This window comes from Scomber scombrus, chromosome 5 (assembly GCF_963691925.1).
Source record: "Scomber scombrus chromosome 5, fScoSco1.1, whole genome shotgun sequence".
Lineage (NCBI taxonomy): Eukaryota > Metazoa > Chordata > Actinopteri > Scombriformes > Scombridae > Scomber > Scomber scombrus.
Window position 1 is genome coordinate 1,346,070 of NC_084974.1, and position 18,080 is coordinate 1,364,149.

At 37.9% G+C, this 18,080-nt stretch overlaps 1 protein-coding gene across 1 annotated transcript; it reads left to right on the forward strand.

The window, feature by feature from the left end:
- The first annotated feature begins 2,688 nt into the window (after positions 1–2,688).
- LOC133980134 (galectin-9-like) lies at positions 2,689–12,517 on the forward strand. The gene is made up of 8 exons (XM_062418722.1): positions 2,689–2,830; positions 4,477–4,565; positions 4,680–4,884; positions 5,253–5,372; positions 5,511–5,690; positions 6,177–6,265; positions 9,086–9,242; positions 12,018–12,517. Exons 1-8 carry the CDS (start codon positions 2,798–2,800, stop codon positions 12,162–12,164), a joined length of 1,020 nt encoding a protein of 339 aa, XP_062274706.1. The 5' UTR covers positions 2,689–2,797; the 3' UTR covers positions 12,165–12,517.
- Positions 12,518–18,080: the final 5,563 nt, after the last annotated feature.

Genomic DNA, 18,080 nt, shown 5'->3' on the forward strand with positions numbered 1-18,080 from the left:
CAGTCTCCTCTTACCACGTCTTTATCTTACCATGCCTGTGTCCAGCTCAGTGCGGATGATCATTCTGTATGTCAGAGCTGTATGTGCTTACTTACGTTAAATTACATCTAACTCTTACAAATATTAGTTTTACATGACATGTAAAGGAAAGATTAGAATCAATACAGATACTTAAACTCAACTAGTTTTTGTCCTGATGTTGTTGTTATTATATCTGACTCAGGATGCATGGCTATTTTCAGATGAACTGACTCACAGTTTTTGTTGAGACTGAAGACATTTAGATTGAACTGATTTTGTTCTGGGTTTTAGATATTTCATTAGGCATGGAATTGTGAGATAACACAATAACCACAACTGAATATTGACAGCATTTGGTATCAGGTCTATACTTTGCTACTGAATCCTTGTCTTTTACCTTTGACAATGATTAAGCCTGTGATTGGACTACACACAAACACACGCTGAAATGTGCCATGATAGGCTGCGGCCATGTTACTGTGTTATAACCTCCAGTAAACACAACTTTAAGGCACATGACTGGTCATTCATCAACTTCTCTGATAAAACTGTTGTTAAGTTTCATTTCCTGGTGGTGTGAGGAGGGACTTTCTTATCACTAACCTCATGTCAAGCAATGTACAAGTAAAAGTCCTGCAATTTTAATTTGACACAGGTTGAAAATACAAAAGTGAAAGTAAAATATGTGCAAAAATATATACTCATCATGCAAGATGTCCTGTCATGCTCCAAAGTGCTGTTATGAATGAGAGTAAGTTCTTAATGCGTATTATAGCTTATGGTTTCTCACTGTTTTCTAATAAGCTATCAGGTCTGTTGTAAATGTCAATAAGTTGTCAACTGTTTGATACTCGTCCAGATTCCCTGCTGATAGAAGGTAAGTTGTTCAAAATCCAATAAAGCTCTTCCTCCAATAAAGTAATTATAAAGACAAAGAAAGTTGTGCAGAAGTAGGATAAACACTTGCAAAAAAAAAAGATTTTTCACATCCAGCAACCCAAAACTCTTATGACTACTAAATAATTTACTAACTTTTCAATTACTTATAATGTCTCATCTGTGTTAGAAGATAAGGCATGCTATTGCATAAAGGGTCATGTGCCTGCAGGTTTTTGTTCCAACCAATCAAGAGCACACACGATTCAACCAATCAACAGTCTAAAGACTGAGATCAGTTGATTAAATGAGTAAAGCCTGGTGTGCTCCTGCTTGGTTGGAATGAAAACCTGCAGCCACATAAACCTTTGTGAAATAATTAAGCCACCTCTGCAGTAGATGGACCTTTTTTTAAATGACTTTATTTACTGTTTGGTAGTTAAGTCTGTAACATTGCATCATATTTTGTTAATCATATATGTTTGTGTGTAAAATTGTCAATTGCCAAATAACTATGGAGAAGAAGAATAAAGTAAAATAATATGGAGACTCAAGAAATGAGTGATTACCTTACATTTAAATAATTGTGGATGTTGTTAAGGTTGAGTCAAATGTAATTATTCACTGCAAAATCACAAATGTGTCTTACAGTATTTAATAACATAATAAGATGAATAATATAGAAATACTTTTGCAGAAAGAAGGTGAAAGATCTCTGCAAGAACCACAAATGAGGGACAGACACCTACTGATAGAGGCTGTGCACAGAAGCAGCATCTGTACAATACAGAGAAGAAGACATTTAATGAAATAGCAGTATTGATAAAGTACACAATAAGTGAATGTGTCTGAGAATGGTGAAGTCAGTTGATACACATGTGAGCAACAACTGGCCAGACGTCTAGAGATGTGGTATGAATATCCCTCTTCCCCAGTTGATTAAGAGTTAAATTAGTAATGTATTTCTAGATAAACTGATGAAGCTGTATCTCCTATCATCCACTACATTTGAATACTTTACATCCTTTTGATTGATTTACCACAGAGTACAAACAGACAACAGACATGGAGTTGCTTGTATCCTTGACCCACACTGAAGCGGGTATAGTCAGTCACACTTAGGTCAGATGATTGACTTCCTGTTCTGATATCCCTTTGGGGGCTGCCCACAGGAACTGCACAAACTGACACATCAGTCATGTGGCTGCATAAAATATATATCTTCAAAATGTACATACATAACTTCAAATGGTCAGTTATATGTCACAAATGAGAGTAGTGCTCTTATTTTTCTTTAGCCTATTTGTTCACATTTGGGTGTCTAAAATTTTTTTCTTAATTCCCACATTTTTATTGCCAGTTTGGCGTCATGAATGTAACTCCATTCTCTGGAATGATGAGTCATTCCAGGATTTTTTGGGAAAACAAAACAGGAAGCACTGCATGAAACCTGATTCAACACATCTAAAAAGAGTCACCAAACATGTGAAACCACTTAACAGGAAGAGAAAAGACAGTACATTTAAAAATAATCCAATATTGATTTTTGACACATATGATGACAAGAGATACATAAACAATTAACACCACCAGTGCTCAGGGGGAGAAGTTGATTGTGAACATCATTTTTCAGGATCTTTAAAGAGATTGTAGTCACCTTTAACACCATGCACTTTAAAACAGTGTGACCCAGTTACTGCAAGCATTCTAAAAATCTGCATTTCCACTGACATTGTAAAAGCAGCATTAATGGTTCGGGCTGCCTGTGTGAAACGCCGCCTACCAAAGAAATCGAAACCTAACTGAGGAATAAAACCCTTTGTATTCCTTGTCCCTCATTTTACACTTGGAGCCCAGCAAACTTCCTGCACTTCAGCAAACCTGCCCAAAGTTTTGGACAATGGCTTTTCCTCAGACTCCTTTTTACAATCCAGTAAGTCAAATGTTTGTTGTATGCGTGTAGACTGGATGACAGCTGCCTCTGCGCTTACCGCTACGTGGAGGCTGGCTGAAGCTGCGCAGCACTTATTTACAGCTATTTGAACTTATCTCATCAGTGCATTCGTTACTAATCTACATTCTTTATAATATGTTTTCCGTAATGCGCAAATTAGAGAGTATTATGAAACAAGTCTAAATGTCAATGAGCCATGCACACGCTTTAACTCAGTATCACTGTGGGTGGAAAAAATGAAACCAGACCCCTACACCAAGCTGAATGTCACTTGCATATTGTACCTATTAATTGTAATGTTACCGTTGCTTATATTGATGGGACTGATTGTATTATTTATATAGAGGGATATTAATTTACAGACATCCCAACCTGTAAAAAGTCATTTCAGGGAGGTCCATTCGGCTTATTTTTTATCCTCAAAATTGTAAATGTAGTCTACTTACTTTTAGTTACTTCCCACCACTGATATTGAGATACAATACAGTCCTTAAATGGAGTCAGTTATGTTAGACAAGTAGGACAAGCTGTAAACAGTTCAATGTAAAAACCACAGAAACACATCTGTGGTTCAGTGACGTGCTTCTGAAGCATGGAGGAAATGTACTAATGTCTACTAAACAGGAGTAGAACATGTTTTACCAAGTGCTCATAAAAACACATATTAAACAGTCTAAAGGCATGAGCACAGGGACCCAAAAAGACAATACATTTATGAGGAGTGAAAAAATCATTTTGAAACAAATCATAATTAAAATATTAAAATTTTACAAAGGTAATAATGTTATATGTTTTTATTTTATTTAATCAGGTAATCTTATTGAGAGGCAACACAAAAGCTGGATTTTTCTTCAGTTTCCCAGAAATAAAATGTGTTAGGTGGAGTAGAGCATGTGGTTGTGAATGCAGGAAACATCAGGCACAGACACAGAACAATAGCTTTATTCAGGCTTAAACAGATCAGAGCAGAGCAAACAATGCAGAATAAATAAAACTGACCAAATGTTCCAACAACACAGAACTGGAAACCATGTCTACAATACTAAATGAGGACATAAGGTACAGGTGGGGAGATTGCTGAGAAACTGTAATGAGGGGAATGATGAGATGAAATAGGAGAATAAGGAAGAAGCTGAAAGGCCTGAGGAAACACTGGGAAGAGGACAGGGTTAACCAGGTTGATGCAGGGCAGGTGTAGAGGAAAAGCAAGAACTGACCCAGGAAGAAACAACCAGAGAAACCAGAAAACACAATCCTACATACATAACCCATCTAAGAATATATACAAATACAACTTCAATACACAGGTACACTATAACCTGCAATGTCTCTGACTACAATTTCATAATGATGCAATTCAAACGTTGCACACAGAGGCTGTAAATGCAAATTACAGATACTACATATCACATATCTACAGAAACAATTATTAAACTCTCACTCACATTTCACCAGTAGTGTGAAAGTAAACTCAGTGCCTTCTCCCACTCAGTCCAGTATAACAAACAGGCAACAAGTTTGAGGGCATCCAGTGGAGAGCCAGGCTGGGACAGTCATAACATAAATGTGTATCAGCAGTTAGAAATAAAAGCAGCTGTTTACATAGAAACTCATGTTGTTTGTAGGTTATCCCCTTCACTGGATGCATCCATGGTGGTCTACAGGAGGGGAAGTCCATCAGCATCAGTGGACGAGTCCTGCCTGGAGCCGACAGGTCAACTGCTCTTCATATCATCATTTCAGCTTCAGTTTCTTCATTTCTCAGCCAACGTGATTGAGTGATTTTCAATTAGTAGTTTGATTTGAATTTGTTTCTTTTCCTCTTCAGGTTCCATGTGAATTTACAGTGTGGTACCAGGACCAATACGGACATTGCTTTCCATTTTAACCCACGGTATAGTTTCCCTGATCATGTGGTTACCAACAGCTTCCAGTATGGCAAATGGGGCACTGAAGAGAGGAAGCAAAATTCCCCATTTCCTGCTGGCTCTACCTTCAGCATGGTCATCACAGTCACCCGCGAGTCCTATCAGGTCTGATATACAAATCCTAAAAATAAATAATAAATATTTTTTTGCATGATAATATCTCTAAAATATTTGATTTACATGTTTCTGGATCTGTGGACAGCAACATTAATGTTCATCTATTATTTATTCTACACTGCCAAGATTGACACTACCGCTCAATCTTAAAATATTAGTATTAAGATTATGATGGCAAAAGTATTTAGGGTAATAATTGCCACATTTTTTATTTATTAGGTTTTGTTTTATAATTCTTTATCATTGTAGTTTCTTTAGATATAATACACTATATTTCATCCACTTTTTTAAAATTTCTTCTTGAAAATGAAAAATCTTATATTTTCTATTTCTATTACATATATAATGCTCTCCAGGTGATGGTCAATGGCTGCCACTTCATGGAGTACAGACATCGTGTACCGTTTCAACAGGTGGACACCATCGTAGTCGGTGGAAAAGTAGAAGTTTCCTCCATTGCTTTCCAGAGCCCAGTGGTGAGGATGCATACTGACATTCATATTGTTTCATGTGCTGTGTATGAATGCACAATCATCACAAAACTCATGAATAAATGATCATGTTACAGCGATAAATGAAGTGGTTTCTTTTTTTGTTTTGTTCCCTGGACAAAGGCATTTCCTGCTCAGCCCGCCTTTCCCTCACATGTGGCATATCCCAACCAGTCCGCCTACCCTCCATGCCCATTTCCATCTCAGCCAGGGTTCCCCTCACACCCAGGGTTCCCCTCACAGCCAGGGTTCCCCTCACAGCCAGGGTTCCCATCACAGCCTGGATTTCCTCCTGCAATGCCTGTGAGTATAAACCGGACTTGGGTCATTGTACATTTCACAGAGCTGCTCAGAGGCAGCGACAGGGAGTTAAAGTGTGTATATTATATGATGAGCTTGAGCTTGAAATCCAATTTCGCTAATTATTTTCACCTAAGCTACAAGTATACCATTCTGTTTTATCATGTGTTAGTCAAGTAACCCATTTACCATCAGCCTAACCAGTGACATTATTAGCACTAAAAAGTTCTTCAACCGCATCCTCCTCTTTTAATTTCCTTTGACAAACCAGAGATCACATTAAAACTGCTACAGCACTGCTCTCTACACAGTTAAACATTGACTGGTCTCACCCCACTCAGGGATTTTACAGCAGGTGTATATCATCAGCTCTCACCTGCTGTATCACTCATTGGGCAAAATAGTGTCACTTTTATGGTGTCTAAGATTAAAACAAGAATGAGTAATGAATGTATTTATGTTTGATTTTCCCATGCCACCTCTGTGCAGGCAATGCCATATAACAACATGATCCATGGAGGACTGAAACCCGGCAGAACCATCACTATCCAGGGGAATGTCCTCCCCAACGCCGAAAGGTCTGAACTTCATTATTAATGAATGTTGCTGCACTTCACTTTGATACCAACATTCTAGAGATGAAGCAGACTCAGGACTGTGTTTGTAGAGTAGGACTATACAAGAAAATGAGAAATAAGCACAGTACCCAGTAACAGAGACAAAACAGAACAGACTAAATATTATTACAGATTACAATTTATTTTAATTTAAAACATTTGGCATAAAGACGTGAATAGCTTCTCTATTCTGTAACCACTGACTCTGCATTTTATTGGTCTTCTCATGTATGTATTGCTTTTAGTTTATCAAACACATTTGTGTTAGCATTGTGGGTGTGTGTGATGTGCTGTGTGTAACTTGGCACTGGTGTTCACTGTACTATTCTGCTACTGTGGGTATATTTTATGCTGTGCACCATTTACCTCGGAAATTGGAAATCTGAGCTGGGAATTCCAGTTTAAAGTCAGAAAACCAGTTTTAACCAGGTTAGCTGCTGATAGCAATACCAGTTGATGACAACACATTTTGCTGTATTTTGCTCATACAAATGTTCGACTGAGAACTCGGAAATTCCGACTTCTGAGTACAACTGGAACGCACCATTAATTATGACCTGCAGCGTAAAAATGAGCTCTAAGCTAACTCTGGTGCAGCACATCAAATGGTAACTTTTATGTTTAATACTGTATATAGTCTCATGTGCACCATACTGACTCATTTAGCCTCTTTTTAAAATGTTCCTGATGATATAAGTTATTTCTATAACCATTTTCAGTTTGGGTAAATGTATCTGCTTGTGTGTATGCAGGTGCATATCTGGATTTCTTGATCTGATAAGTGCTGTATAAATCAACTTTATTCTTATTATCTGTTTCTGGATAGTACACCGATACATCTAGACACTTGAACACATCTGCATTAATGTCGGAATGTGACGTGGCAGGATTTGGTCTGTGGTTGTGTTGCTGCAGGCTGACAGTATATGTAACTGGGTCATCTTAAACACTGTATTACAGCCTCAAGCTGAACCAAGTAAACTGAAGCATGAGTTTTCCCTGAATTTTAGCAGACTTGATGGTATGTGTGCAGACATCTGTTGATTTCTGTGGAGGAAAGCTAGTCACACAAAGTCTACAGTAGGAATCTTTCTAAAGCTCTGCAGTTGTCACATGGCACATACAGTCTTGTGGCCAAAGTTTCAGTTCAAGCTTTTCCCTGAGAACTGAAAAGTTAATAAAAACTTTCACAACATTTGGTAAAATATTATTCCGTGCAGCAAAGCTAGAGCATTACATTTCAATTTCAATTTCAATTTCAACTTTATATATATAGCACCTTAAACACAACATGGTTGATCCAAGGTGCTTTAAACGAAGGAAGACAATAGAAAACACAATAAAAAAGAAATCAGAAATAAAAATACATGGTCATAAAATACATGACAGTTAGACACATTTAATAAGTAATAAGTTTTAAGGTTTTTCTTAAAACTTTCAATGGTGGGAGAGAAACGAATGGGGGGAGGAACATTTTGGGGGCCGCAATATAGAAGGCCCTGTTCCCATAGCACTTAGTCCTGGATCTGTGGACAGACAGGAGTCCCTGGTCAGATGACCTAAGTTCTCTGCCAGTGTGGTATTGGGACCATTGAAGGCCTTATAACTGTTACAACTGTTAGTAATTTAAAATCAACTGTGTACTTAACAGGAAGCCAGTGTAGGGAAGCGAGAATGGAAGTAATGTGATCCATTACATGAACTGTGAACCTTTGACTGCAAAATCAGTATATTGAGTTATGGAACAAATCAAATGTATTACACAAGCTTTGTCTACCCAGTCAACTGTTTATCTTCTATCCAAAATCTCACTGCCTGAACTTTGCTATTGTTCAGTTTTTTGGCAGTAATGACTCAAGCTTCCCCTCCAAACAGGAAGTGACCCTCTTTCCTCATTCCGAGGACAAGCTTTACCAGTTTCTAAACTATTACAAGGAATTCGATCCACCAAAGTTCAAAACTCCCGAACCACCCAAAAACATCAAATATGGGCCCAACACTGAAAGTTGACATCAGAAAATCACGTATTTAGAGATAATATAGTGATGCTTTATACTTGTTCAATTAAAGCCTCTATGTTTAGGATGGGAAAATGATTTCATCATTATCTGGTGGTCATACTGAGAGTTACACCCAGCATAGCAGAGGAAGTACTAAACTGTGTGTGTGTAGATACTACTACTGGACAATGATGGTTTTGCCTTTTCAAATGAATAGACACATTTTACTATGCTTTGATATGTTTCAGTGTCAGTCAACAGAAGGATTAAAAGAATGGTGTAAAAAAAATGTAGACATTCTGGGTTTTAGTACCTAATGCAGTGGTCTCCAACCCTGCTCCTGGAGAGCTACTGCCCTGCATGTTTCAGGTATCTCCCCACTCTAACACACCTGATTTTAATTATTAACTCATTAACAAGCAGCTGAAGCTTATCAACAGGCTTGATGACAAGGTAATAATTAGAATCAGGTGTGTTAGAGTGGGGAGATACCTAAAACATGCAGGGCAGTAGCTCTCCGGGAGCAGGGTTGGAGACCACTGCCCTAGTGTGTGTCAAGCTCCAAAAACTGGGCATCCTAGACATCCTGTAGTGCACACACATTTCAGATGTTGTCCAGTTTGTGAAACAGGTCTAATCTGAGGTAACTGATAATGTCAGAAAACATCATACAACTGTCTTCACAGGTTGATGGTTTAATTCCCCTTTAAAGACATCGGAGGAAGCCCTGCAGGAAGCTCAGTCTCATCGCTCATATTCTCTCCCCTGTGTTTCCTCTCAGGTTCAGTGTGAATCTTAACTATCAATCTGGCATTGCTCTACATTACAATCCACGTCTCAATGAGAACGTTGTGGTTCGAAACACCAAGCAGATGCAGCAGTGGGGCTCTGAGGAGCGTGATGGAGGGATGCCCTTCCGCAGAGGACAAGCTTTCACGGTACAACTGCACACACAACAACACACACTTAAGCAGGTGGAGGGTCACATTTAGTACAAACAGTGGACTCAAAGAACCATAACTACCAGTAAAGAAAATGAGCCTGTTGATCCACACAGTAGAGGGGATCACATACTCTGACTGTGATATATCAGGTTGAGCTGGTGAAATCATACAAGCATCATCTGACTGATTTACACATCATATCCAATTCAGAACATCCAACTCCCAATTCCTTGCAGGCTGCTAAATTTTAACTGGGATTGTGGTTTCTGATGTAGGATTCTATAGTAAAGTTGAAGCTGGTGATAATATTGGCAGCTCAGTAGTTCTCATCATACATACTTATAATCACTTTGAACTCACTTTGGATAGACTACACATGCTTTCATGACTGCTGGCTATCGGTGGGCCGCTAGGTCACGCAGTTTAAGCTTGTAGGTCTTTGTAAGTATGACAGTGTTGTTGGATCAGTCTGCCCAACACTACAGACCCAGTGAGATATTATGACAGCAGCTGCTTTGATTGGATATGGATGATGTAGAGCAGGTGAGTCAAACTCATTTTAGTTCAAGAGCCATATACAGACCAATTTGATCTCAAGTGGCCCAGACTAGTAAAACCACTGCATAATATATAATATATATATTATATCTTTACTATAATAAACCATCTATTTACTGTAAAAAAAAAAAAAAGCAGTTTCAACAATGTTATGTTTTTATTCTTTTGCACAGAAGCTGCTGATTGACAAAAATTCAGAGAGCAGAGAGAGTGTATTTTTTAGGTTTCACCCCACTACTATCACACAATATCATGATATGAAAATATAACAGCAATAATGATTTAAATGTATTTTATTGAAACTGAAGATAACAAGAACCTTATGAAATCATATAAAGAAGTCCTCATAACTACTTATAAAACTATTTATAACATAACAATCGTATTAACACTATTATATTTGTAGCACCTATACACAATTATAACATAATATTTTAATTTTGTGCATTTTGGGCCACTTTAGGAAAAGTTGTACAATTTCAGGGTAAAAGACATTTGGGGTGTTATGTTTTGCTTTTACAGCTGTAAATTGTATTTCGTTGAATTGTATTCTGGTCAGGGTGGAGAAAAAGCAGCAGAAAATCTGGAATAGTTTTTCTGTAATATATATATATATTTTTTTAAGATTCTCTCTGGCATAGACGCCTTTATTTGAAAGTAGAGAGACAGGAAATTACGGGAGAGAGAGGGGGGTGTGACATGCAGAAAGGTCCGCCGGCCGGGAATCGAACCGGGGTCCGCTGCGTACATGGCATGCGCTCTAAACCACTCGACCACCTGCGCGCCCGTTTTTCTGTAATATTGATACTTTCCAGAGTTATTCAGTGGGCTGGATTGTACCTCTTGGTGGGCCTGTTCTGGCCCAGGGGCCGTACGTTTGAAACACCTGATGTAGAGGATGAACCCCTCTGCACACATCTGCACACCTCAGGAGCTTTCCTCTGCCATAGGTCAAACTTGACAGTTTACAGTTATAAACTGTGCCCAACTCCAGCAATCCCTATTGAACCTTTATCTTTATTGACTTTTATTGAACTTCTTTATTCTTTATCATTGTAGTTACTCCTCTAACCAATAAACTGGTTTGCATAACAGTTGAAGCATACTGAACTACATTATGAGGTTATTTCCTTTAACCATGTATTGTACATTCAATTAAGTGCACTTAAATAAGGAAACTGTAGCTTCATCATTTAAAGAATAAATACATGAATTTCGGGTGTAATCTAATGTAAAACCTTCATGCCGTGCAGCAACTGGTTCAGAGAACTGGCCCTTTTTTAAATCTAGGGGAAGGAGAGACACATAATGAGATAATAGACCCGTTGCCTTCATACCAAAAGTCAGTAATAGTATGACAGTGAAAATTAGTGAAAAGTGGTGTCATGATATTAGAAGGAGCAGAAGTGAGGGAGCTCCTAGCCCACACAGGTCCAGTCCAGATTGAAGTAGCCAATCATGTACTCAAGGAGGTTATTTATTTATTTAGCCCTTACATACTGTTCATAATTACTCTCTATACCAATTCACATTCATAAATTCCCTACCAGTCATTAATACATTTTTGATTAATCTCATAAAAAAAACACTGACAATCACTATTTTATGGTCCACGAGAAGATTTGATAGAATATGATGAATACAACATGTTTGAATGCTGATTTTTGATTTTTTTTTTTTTAATAAACACAGTTCAAACTTGTACATTTGTATACATAAAAATGTGTATAAACTGCACAAAGATTAAGAAAATTATATATGGGGTTTATACAGCTCTCATATGTAAAAATGGGCCAAATTTGACCCTGAACAGTATGTAAGGGTTAAATAAGTGTCAACAGGAAAAAACATCTCTTAGGATTTTAAAAGATATACCAAAAATGTCCCACATAAATGTTTAATTGTTACAATTAAAATGTTTAACAGTATTATTTAGCTATAATTTATTTTGTACATGCCTTCCATCTTGCATTATTGCTTCAAATTACAGTTATGCACTGATAATCCTGATGTCAGCACAGACATCACTTTCTTTTGTAATCCGCTGCCCTCAGGATATGACCAAGGCTGCATGTCATGTCTGTCTTAAAGCCTATATGTGGGACCATGGAGACACCTAGTGGTAGTACTGAAAAAAATACACTGAGGCAGCTTTGTTGGTTTTACAGTAAGCCGTCTTTAAATATATGTATGTTTTTTTTTCCTTTTCAGTTGACCATCTCTTGTGAAAACCACTCCTTCAGAATTGTTGTGAATGGGATGCAGACTCACAATTACAGGCACCGTATCACTCCCCTCAAACACATTACAGGCCTGGAGATCAACGGTGACATCACTCTGACCTCTGTGCAAGTGTAGAGATCCAGGAAATCACACACACACAGACACCAGGGTTAGCCTGAACACCACTGCCACAAAAAAATGAAGCCATGCTAGCTGATTACATTGGATATTCATTGGTTATTGTACTTTTAATTCCTGTGTATTCATAATACAGTAACCTTAATTTCTATATCAATATATGCTATACATGTCCCGAAAACAGGGGATAAGATCAAGTAAATTCATACATTAAGTTCAGTCCGGATGAACTCAGTAGTCTGGGGGTTTGTATATCGTTTTGTGCAATGTGGATAAACATCACTTTTGCCTCTTAATTGTATAATTCTTAATGCTTTTGACAAATTGAAATAAAAATATACATAATGTTTTATGATGGGAATAATGTTTTATTGCTGAAACATATTGAAATAAAAGGTAAGACAAGTAAAGATATATGTACTGTAAGTAACAATGCACAGTGCACCACTACTACTACTACTACTACAGTACTTTTATTAGCAATATGATGGTTGTAATTTGTGATAATTGGATTCTTTATTTAATTTATATTTATATATTAGAATTGTTTCCACTCTTTACAATTTACTTTTTAGTATTTGTATGTATTTGTATCTAACTTTTGTATTTATGGTTGTTATTTCCATAAATACCATAGGTGCCTCTATTTTGTGTTACTCATTTTTATCCTGTGAGAGAATGAATATGTTGTGTTGACTTATGCAGTGCTAAGTGTGAGGATATCCGGGGTCTCCTCTTACATCTGAAAAGTCATATTACTGAAGGCTGTTACATGCCATTTCAAACAATGTGACAAAAAATGTACAGTTAAGTCTATATTCACATCGCATGTGTCAAGAAAGCATAAAGATTACTCCAGAGAAAGTCTATTTGACTCAACTGTAAAAACAAGCAGCACTGGTTATTGTAATGATGAGTGTTGTGATGTACAACTTGAGAATACCAGCAGTCCAGCTATGACGAAATAGAGATCTATCCTGAAAAAGCAGACGAAGGACAATTTCTCAGAAAATTTGCCTTTTTTATTGAGGTTTTTCATCCGAAACATAAAACAAAACCGAAAATGAAACAAAATACATACACAAAAAACAACAAAAACAAACAAACAAACAAACAACCCACCCCCCCAGGCGGCCAAGGATGTAATAGACATAGTTAGACATAGACAGGTTTAAGACATTTTGAGGTTGTAATCAGCTACATAATAGTTGCCAGGTCTAAAGATCCATCAATCAACGGGTGCAGCCACACACTTACACAACACACATATATTAAAAAAATTAAAAAAAGAAGAAGAAAGGGAGCTCTAGTACGGAGCCCGTAAAGGGACATGGTGAAAATAAAATAAAACTTTGGTTTCCTGTGAGTGCGAGAAACATTTCTGGTGAGCACGAGAAACATTCTGGTGAGCACGAGATACTTTCTGGTGAGCATGAGATACTTTTCTCGTGAGAACGAGAAAGTATCTTGTGAGCACGAGAAAGTATTGCATGCGCGTATGATGTCTGAAAGAGGAGACATTATGCATATGGGTTCCCAATTCGACCATTTTTTTGTGTATTATTTTATCATTATTAAGGCAAAAGAACTCAATTTATGTCCATCGACATTATAACGAAAAGGCTATAGACTTAATATTAGTTTGCATCCAGCGTGCTGCGTGGACTTCATTACATCTGCTGCACCGCTGCTACCACAATTATGAAATGCTAAGTTTATTGTCTGTGACTGTGACCCTCATAAAAGTAATATTTTACAAATCTGCATTATATAAACTAACGAAATTCGTTAAAGTATTGGCATTTGGCGACTTCTAAATCATTCAGTTAAACCAAGTCTATTCCTGTGAGCGTGAATGATCACTCGAAGTGATCGAACTTTCTTACTTTTACTGGCGTAAAGAGTTGAATCAGGACGTCTGCTTTTACTAGAGTCTTTTTTACACAAGTATGTAGTACTGCATACTACACAGGCATGACTCAGAAGAACAAGCTTGCATTTTTTAATCATAATGCCTTGTGTTAATTGATCAGCTGTGTTGTGTTTTACCGGCGCACAGCACGCGAACACACACCTGTGCATGTTTTATGAGACTATGTCTGCCTATGTTTTAGTGAATATATTTCATCAATGTTCTGTGTTTTTTAATTTTTAAATAACAATATTTTTCCCGGTTCCCGTCATTAAATTGGGATTAAACCCTAATGCCCACACGGTTACGTACACAACACGCAACGCATGTGTCGGAGGAGGCAACCGTATTTGAGTACACTTGGGTTTGAGTGCGGGCCAGCGGGAGACAGGGGAGGGGGGACATTCGTGCTTCAGCACGGTAGGGAACAACTGGCCCTAGTGTGAGTGCGCCCTGAAAGACATTTAAAACAAATTTTGAAGTCTTGTAGTCTGTTTCGGCGCAAGGGATACACCACCTTGGATCGTGTAGTTAATTTCATTCATGAACAGTTACAAACATCTGGCGAGCTCTGTGGATATAGGTGGATGTACACAACATGCAAGGAGAATTAGAAAATTAGGCTATACATGTATTGCTTATGTTGAGTCTTATCTCTAATTATTTCGTCGTTCGGAGAATGTCTGAAGTTCCGAAAATAATCAATCAAAAAGTCACCAGGAGTCGTCCAGCTGAATGCAGTTACAGTTTTATTGTCGACAGCAAAACCCGGAGCCAACATACACAGACATAATCTATGCATAAATGACACAAAGAGCTAAAACCTGGGGTCTCTTTTATACTGTCTATATTGCTGACCCTTGCAGAAAAGTTTCGACCCCCTCCCTCGGTGGAGTGAGTTTCAACCAATCCGCTTCTTCCGCCCCCAACATGTACTCACGTTCTTCGCACCCTCTTTCACCTCAACTTGAACTCACGTTATTGGCGCCTATCCTAAAGACGCCCTGAAACACCTTTTATGGCTACTCCTTCCGTTTCTATGTTAGCAGGTGTTTCGCTCTAGGGGGATTCTGGAATACATCATTCACAGCCTCAAGTTCTGTACTTTTCCACTTACTGGGTGCTGCCCCCTATCCTCCACAGCTGGTATTAACTGTGTTGGCAATGTTTATCACAGATCTCTTTAAGTTCAATATTACCCAATTACTCTTATTACTGCATTCTTTTCTATAGTACTACTACTAATAATAATATAAAAGTGTGGTATATATAATCACATATATTGTGGTTTCTCATACTTATTCAATCATAAAGTACTTATTCACTCAGTAGTTGCAGAATCACATACACCTTCGTTTAACATAATGCCTTCGAATTTGAACATCTTCAGCAAATAATAGTCAACAATCAAGTACCCTTTTAGCAGATACAACATTGTTCATTGTTAGTTATTATCATCAAAATTTGACACTACACTTACTTTATGTGACTAAAGTTAACATTTATCTTCACCTTATCATCTTTTAGTTTGTTGATGACACTTTCAGGTATATTTAGCGTTTGGAGGAAAGAGAATAAATCCACTTCTGCTGCCATTCTTTGAGCAGCCTGGAGGCTTAAGCACAGGGGGCACAACTATCCTTAATTAGGCTACCTTCGGTTTCTCGTGAGCATGAGAAAAGTATCTTGTGCTCACCAGAAATGTTTCTTGTGCTCACGGGAAACCAAAGTTTTATTTTATTTTCACCATGTCCCTTTGCAGGCTCCGTACTCTAGAAACCAGTTTGTGAACACAAAAAGTTCTTGATTTTCTCTATAGAAGAAGTCCAGGAGATGATAGTGGCTTGCTTGGCATTGTGCATTCTTTTTACTTGCAGTTCCATGTATACGATATCTAATAAAGAATTTAACCATTGAGTCCGAGAGAGAGAGTGAGGCGGTTGCCAGCGAAGTGCTAGCATCTTTTTAGCAGCTGTCAGACCAGCAAATAAAACAGAATAATGACATTTAGATAAAGTAAAAACTGTTTAGGACAGTAAGGAATTTCAACATTTAGAAATTTAGACAATGTAGACGATACCATTTTCCAAAAAATGTAAACTCTTGAGCAATACCAATTCATATGCATAAAAGCTCCACTATCACAATTAGGCAGTTCGGGGAGGATATACATTTCATTAAATGAAGCTTTCTAGGAGTAAGATACATCCTATCTATAAATTTAAAATGTATCCATTTATAATTTGGGTTTTTAGAAGTATGATCCAAGTTTTTCCAGACAGTTGTCCAACACATATCCTCAACAAAAATGTCAAGATCTCTGCTCCAAGTCTGATCGATATTTAGAGGTTTACAGACAGAGTTTAAAAAAGCATACATTTTAGATGTTAACCCTTTAGTCTGACCTCTGGCATCTAGTAAAGAATGGAGCGCATGGGTTGCCAAATGTTCACCCCATGGAACACCATAGGTACGCATAGCTAGTCTGAGTCTAAGGTAAAAGAAAAAAAGAGGTCTTAGGAACATTATACAGGAAACATAAATTGTCAAAAGATCTCATCCCACTTTCTTCCCAAACATCCGCTAGAATATTAAAGGCTGTGTAAAGTGAATTCAGACATTTTCTTCTAAACACATTAAATATGTCATAAATGTATTTCTAAAAAAGGTGTAAAAAGCATTTCAACCATTTAGATTTGAATTGTGGATCTAGGCTTCACAAACTGTGTTTCAACATTTCTGTGTCTGGATTTAATGGGCGGGTCTGAAAATCACTGCTGCGTTACGTAACGCGACGGTGAACCCGCCCCTGCTGCTGTAGAGGTATAAATACATTCAGCGCACACTACTACTACTACGGTCTACAGGTAGCCAGTTAGCTGAGTTAGCCGCCGAGTTAGCCACCGAGCTAGCAGCCGCGTTAGCCTCCGAGCTAGTAGCTGAGTAAGCAGCAGAAAGCTCTCAGACCTAGCGTCCATGTTTCTGGTAGAGGTGGTGACTTTGATTGACAGGTGACACTTGGTAGGGGGCGGGGTTTCAGTGAACTCGGTGGGCACTCCCACAGCGTTTGGGAGAAGAGAAATAGGCAGACTTTTACACAACTTTGAAGCCTAATTTCATATATTTGGCGATTGTTTTAATCATTCAAATTTGGCAGGGTGGTTAACAACACACTTTTCTGTGGTATGTCAAACTCAGAACACATATTTATTCTTACTTTACACAGACTTTAATGTTCTTACTAGCCCATTGAGGAAACTGAAAGGGAGCTCCCCCCGTGGTAAGGTCAAAATTATTAAAAAGGGGGCTGTGGGTGTACCATTTTTGAAAAATCTGACAATGTTTCTCTACAGCTCACATGTTGACAGTAAAAAAGACATAACTGGCCCAAGTTGGCATTTAGCATTTTTGGTGGGAAGAGCAGAAAAAATTAGGTCTTGTAACCTATGTGGATGGGCTAGATTTTCTTCAATTGGTCTACAAGAGACCTGTACAGATGGATCAAGCTAAACAGATACAGGCGATTTATAGAAGACCAGAAATACAGTTTGAAATTAGGAACATTTAAACCACCATCCTTTTTGCTCCTTTGTAATGTAGACAATTTAAGACGTGGTCGTTTTCCACCCCAAACTAATTTTGAAATGATCTTGCTCAAGTTGTCCCAATAGTTTTTAGGAGGTGGAAGAGGAATCATATTTGAACAAAAATGTATTATTGGGAGAATATCCATTTTGATTATGGATATTCTGGCTGACATTGAAATTTGATTTTAATCCTGTGACGGCCTCAAGTTGATTGGTTGTCTGGGATTTGGGGAGTGGCTCATCAGGAGAGATGGTTAGCACCTGGATTGGTGTGGATGCCCCTTTTATAAATAGAGCTCTGGGCATTTACTCTCTCTCTCCTGTTTGAGTTGCTGGGTTTGTTTTGAGCTTTGGTTATTTATATTCTTGTTTCATTTCACATGTATACACATTCACACACACCCATACATTACA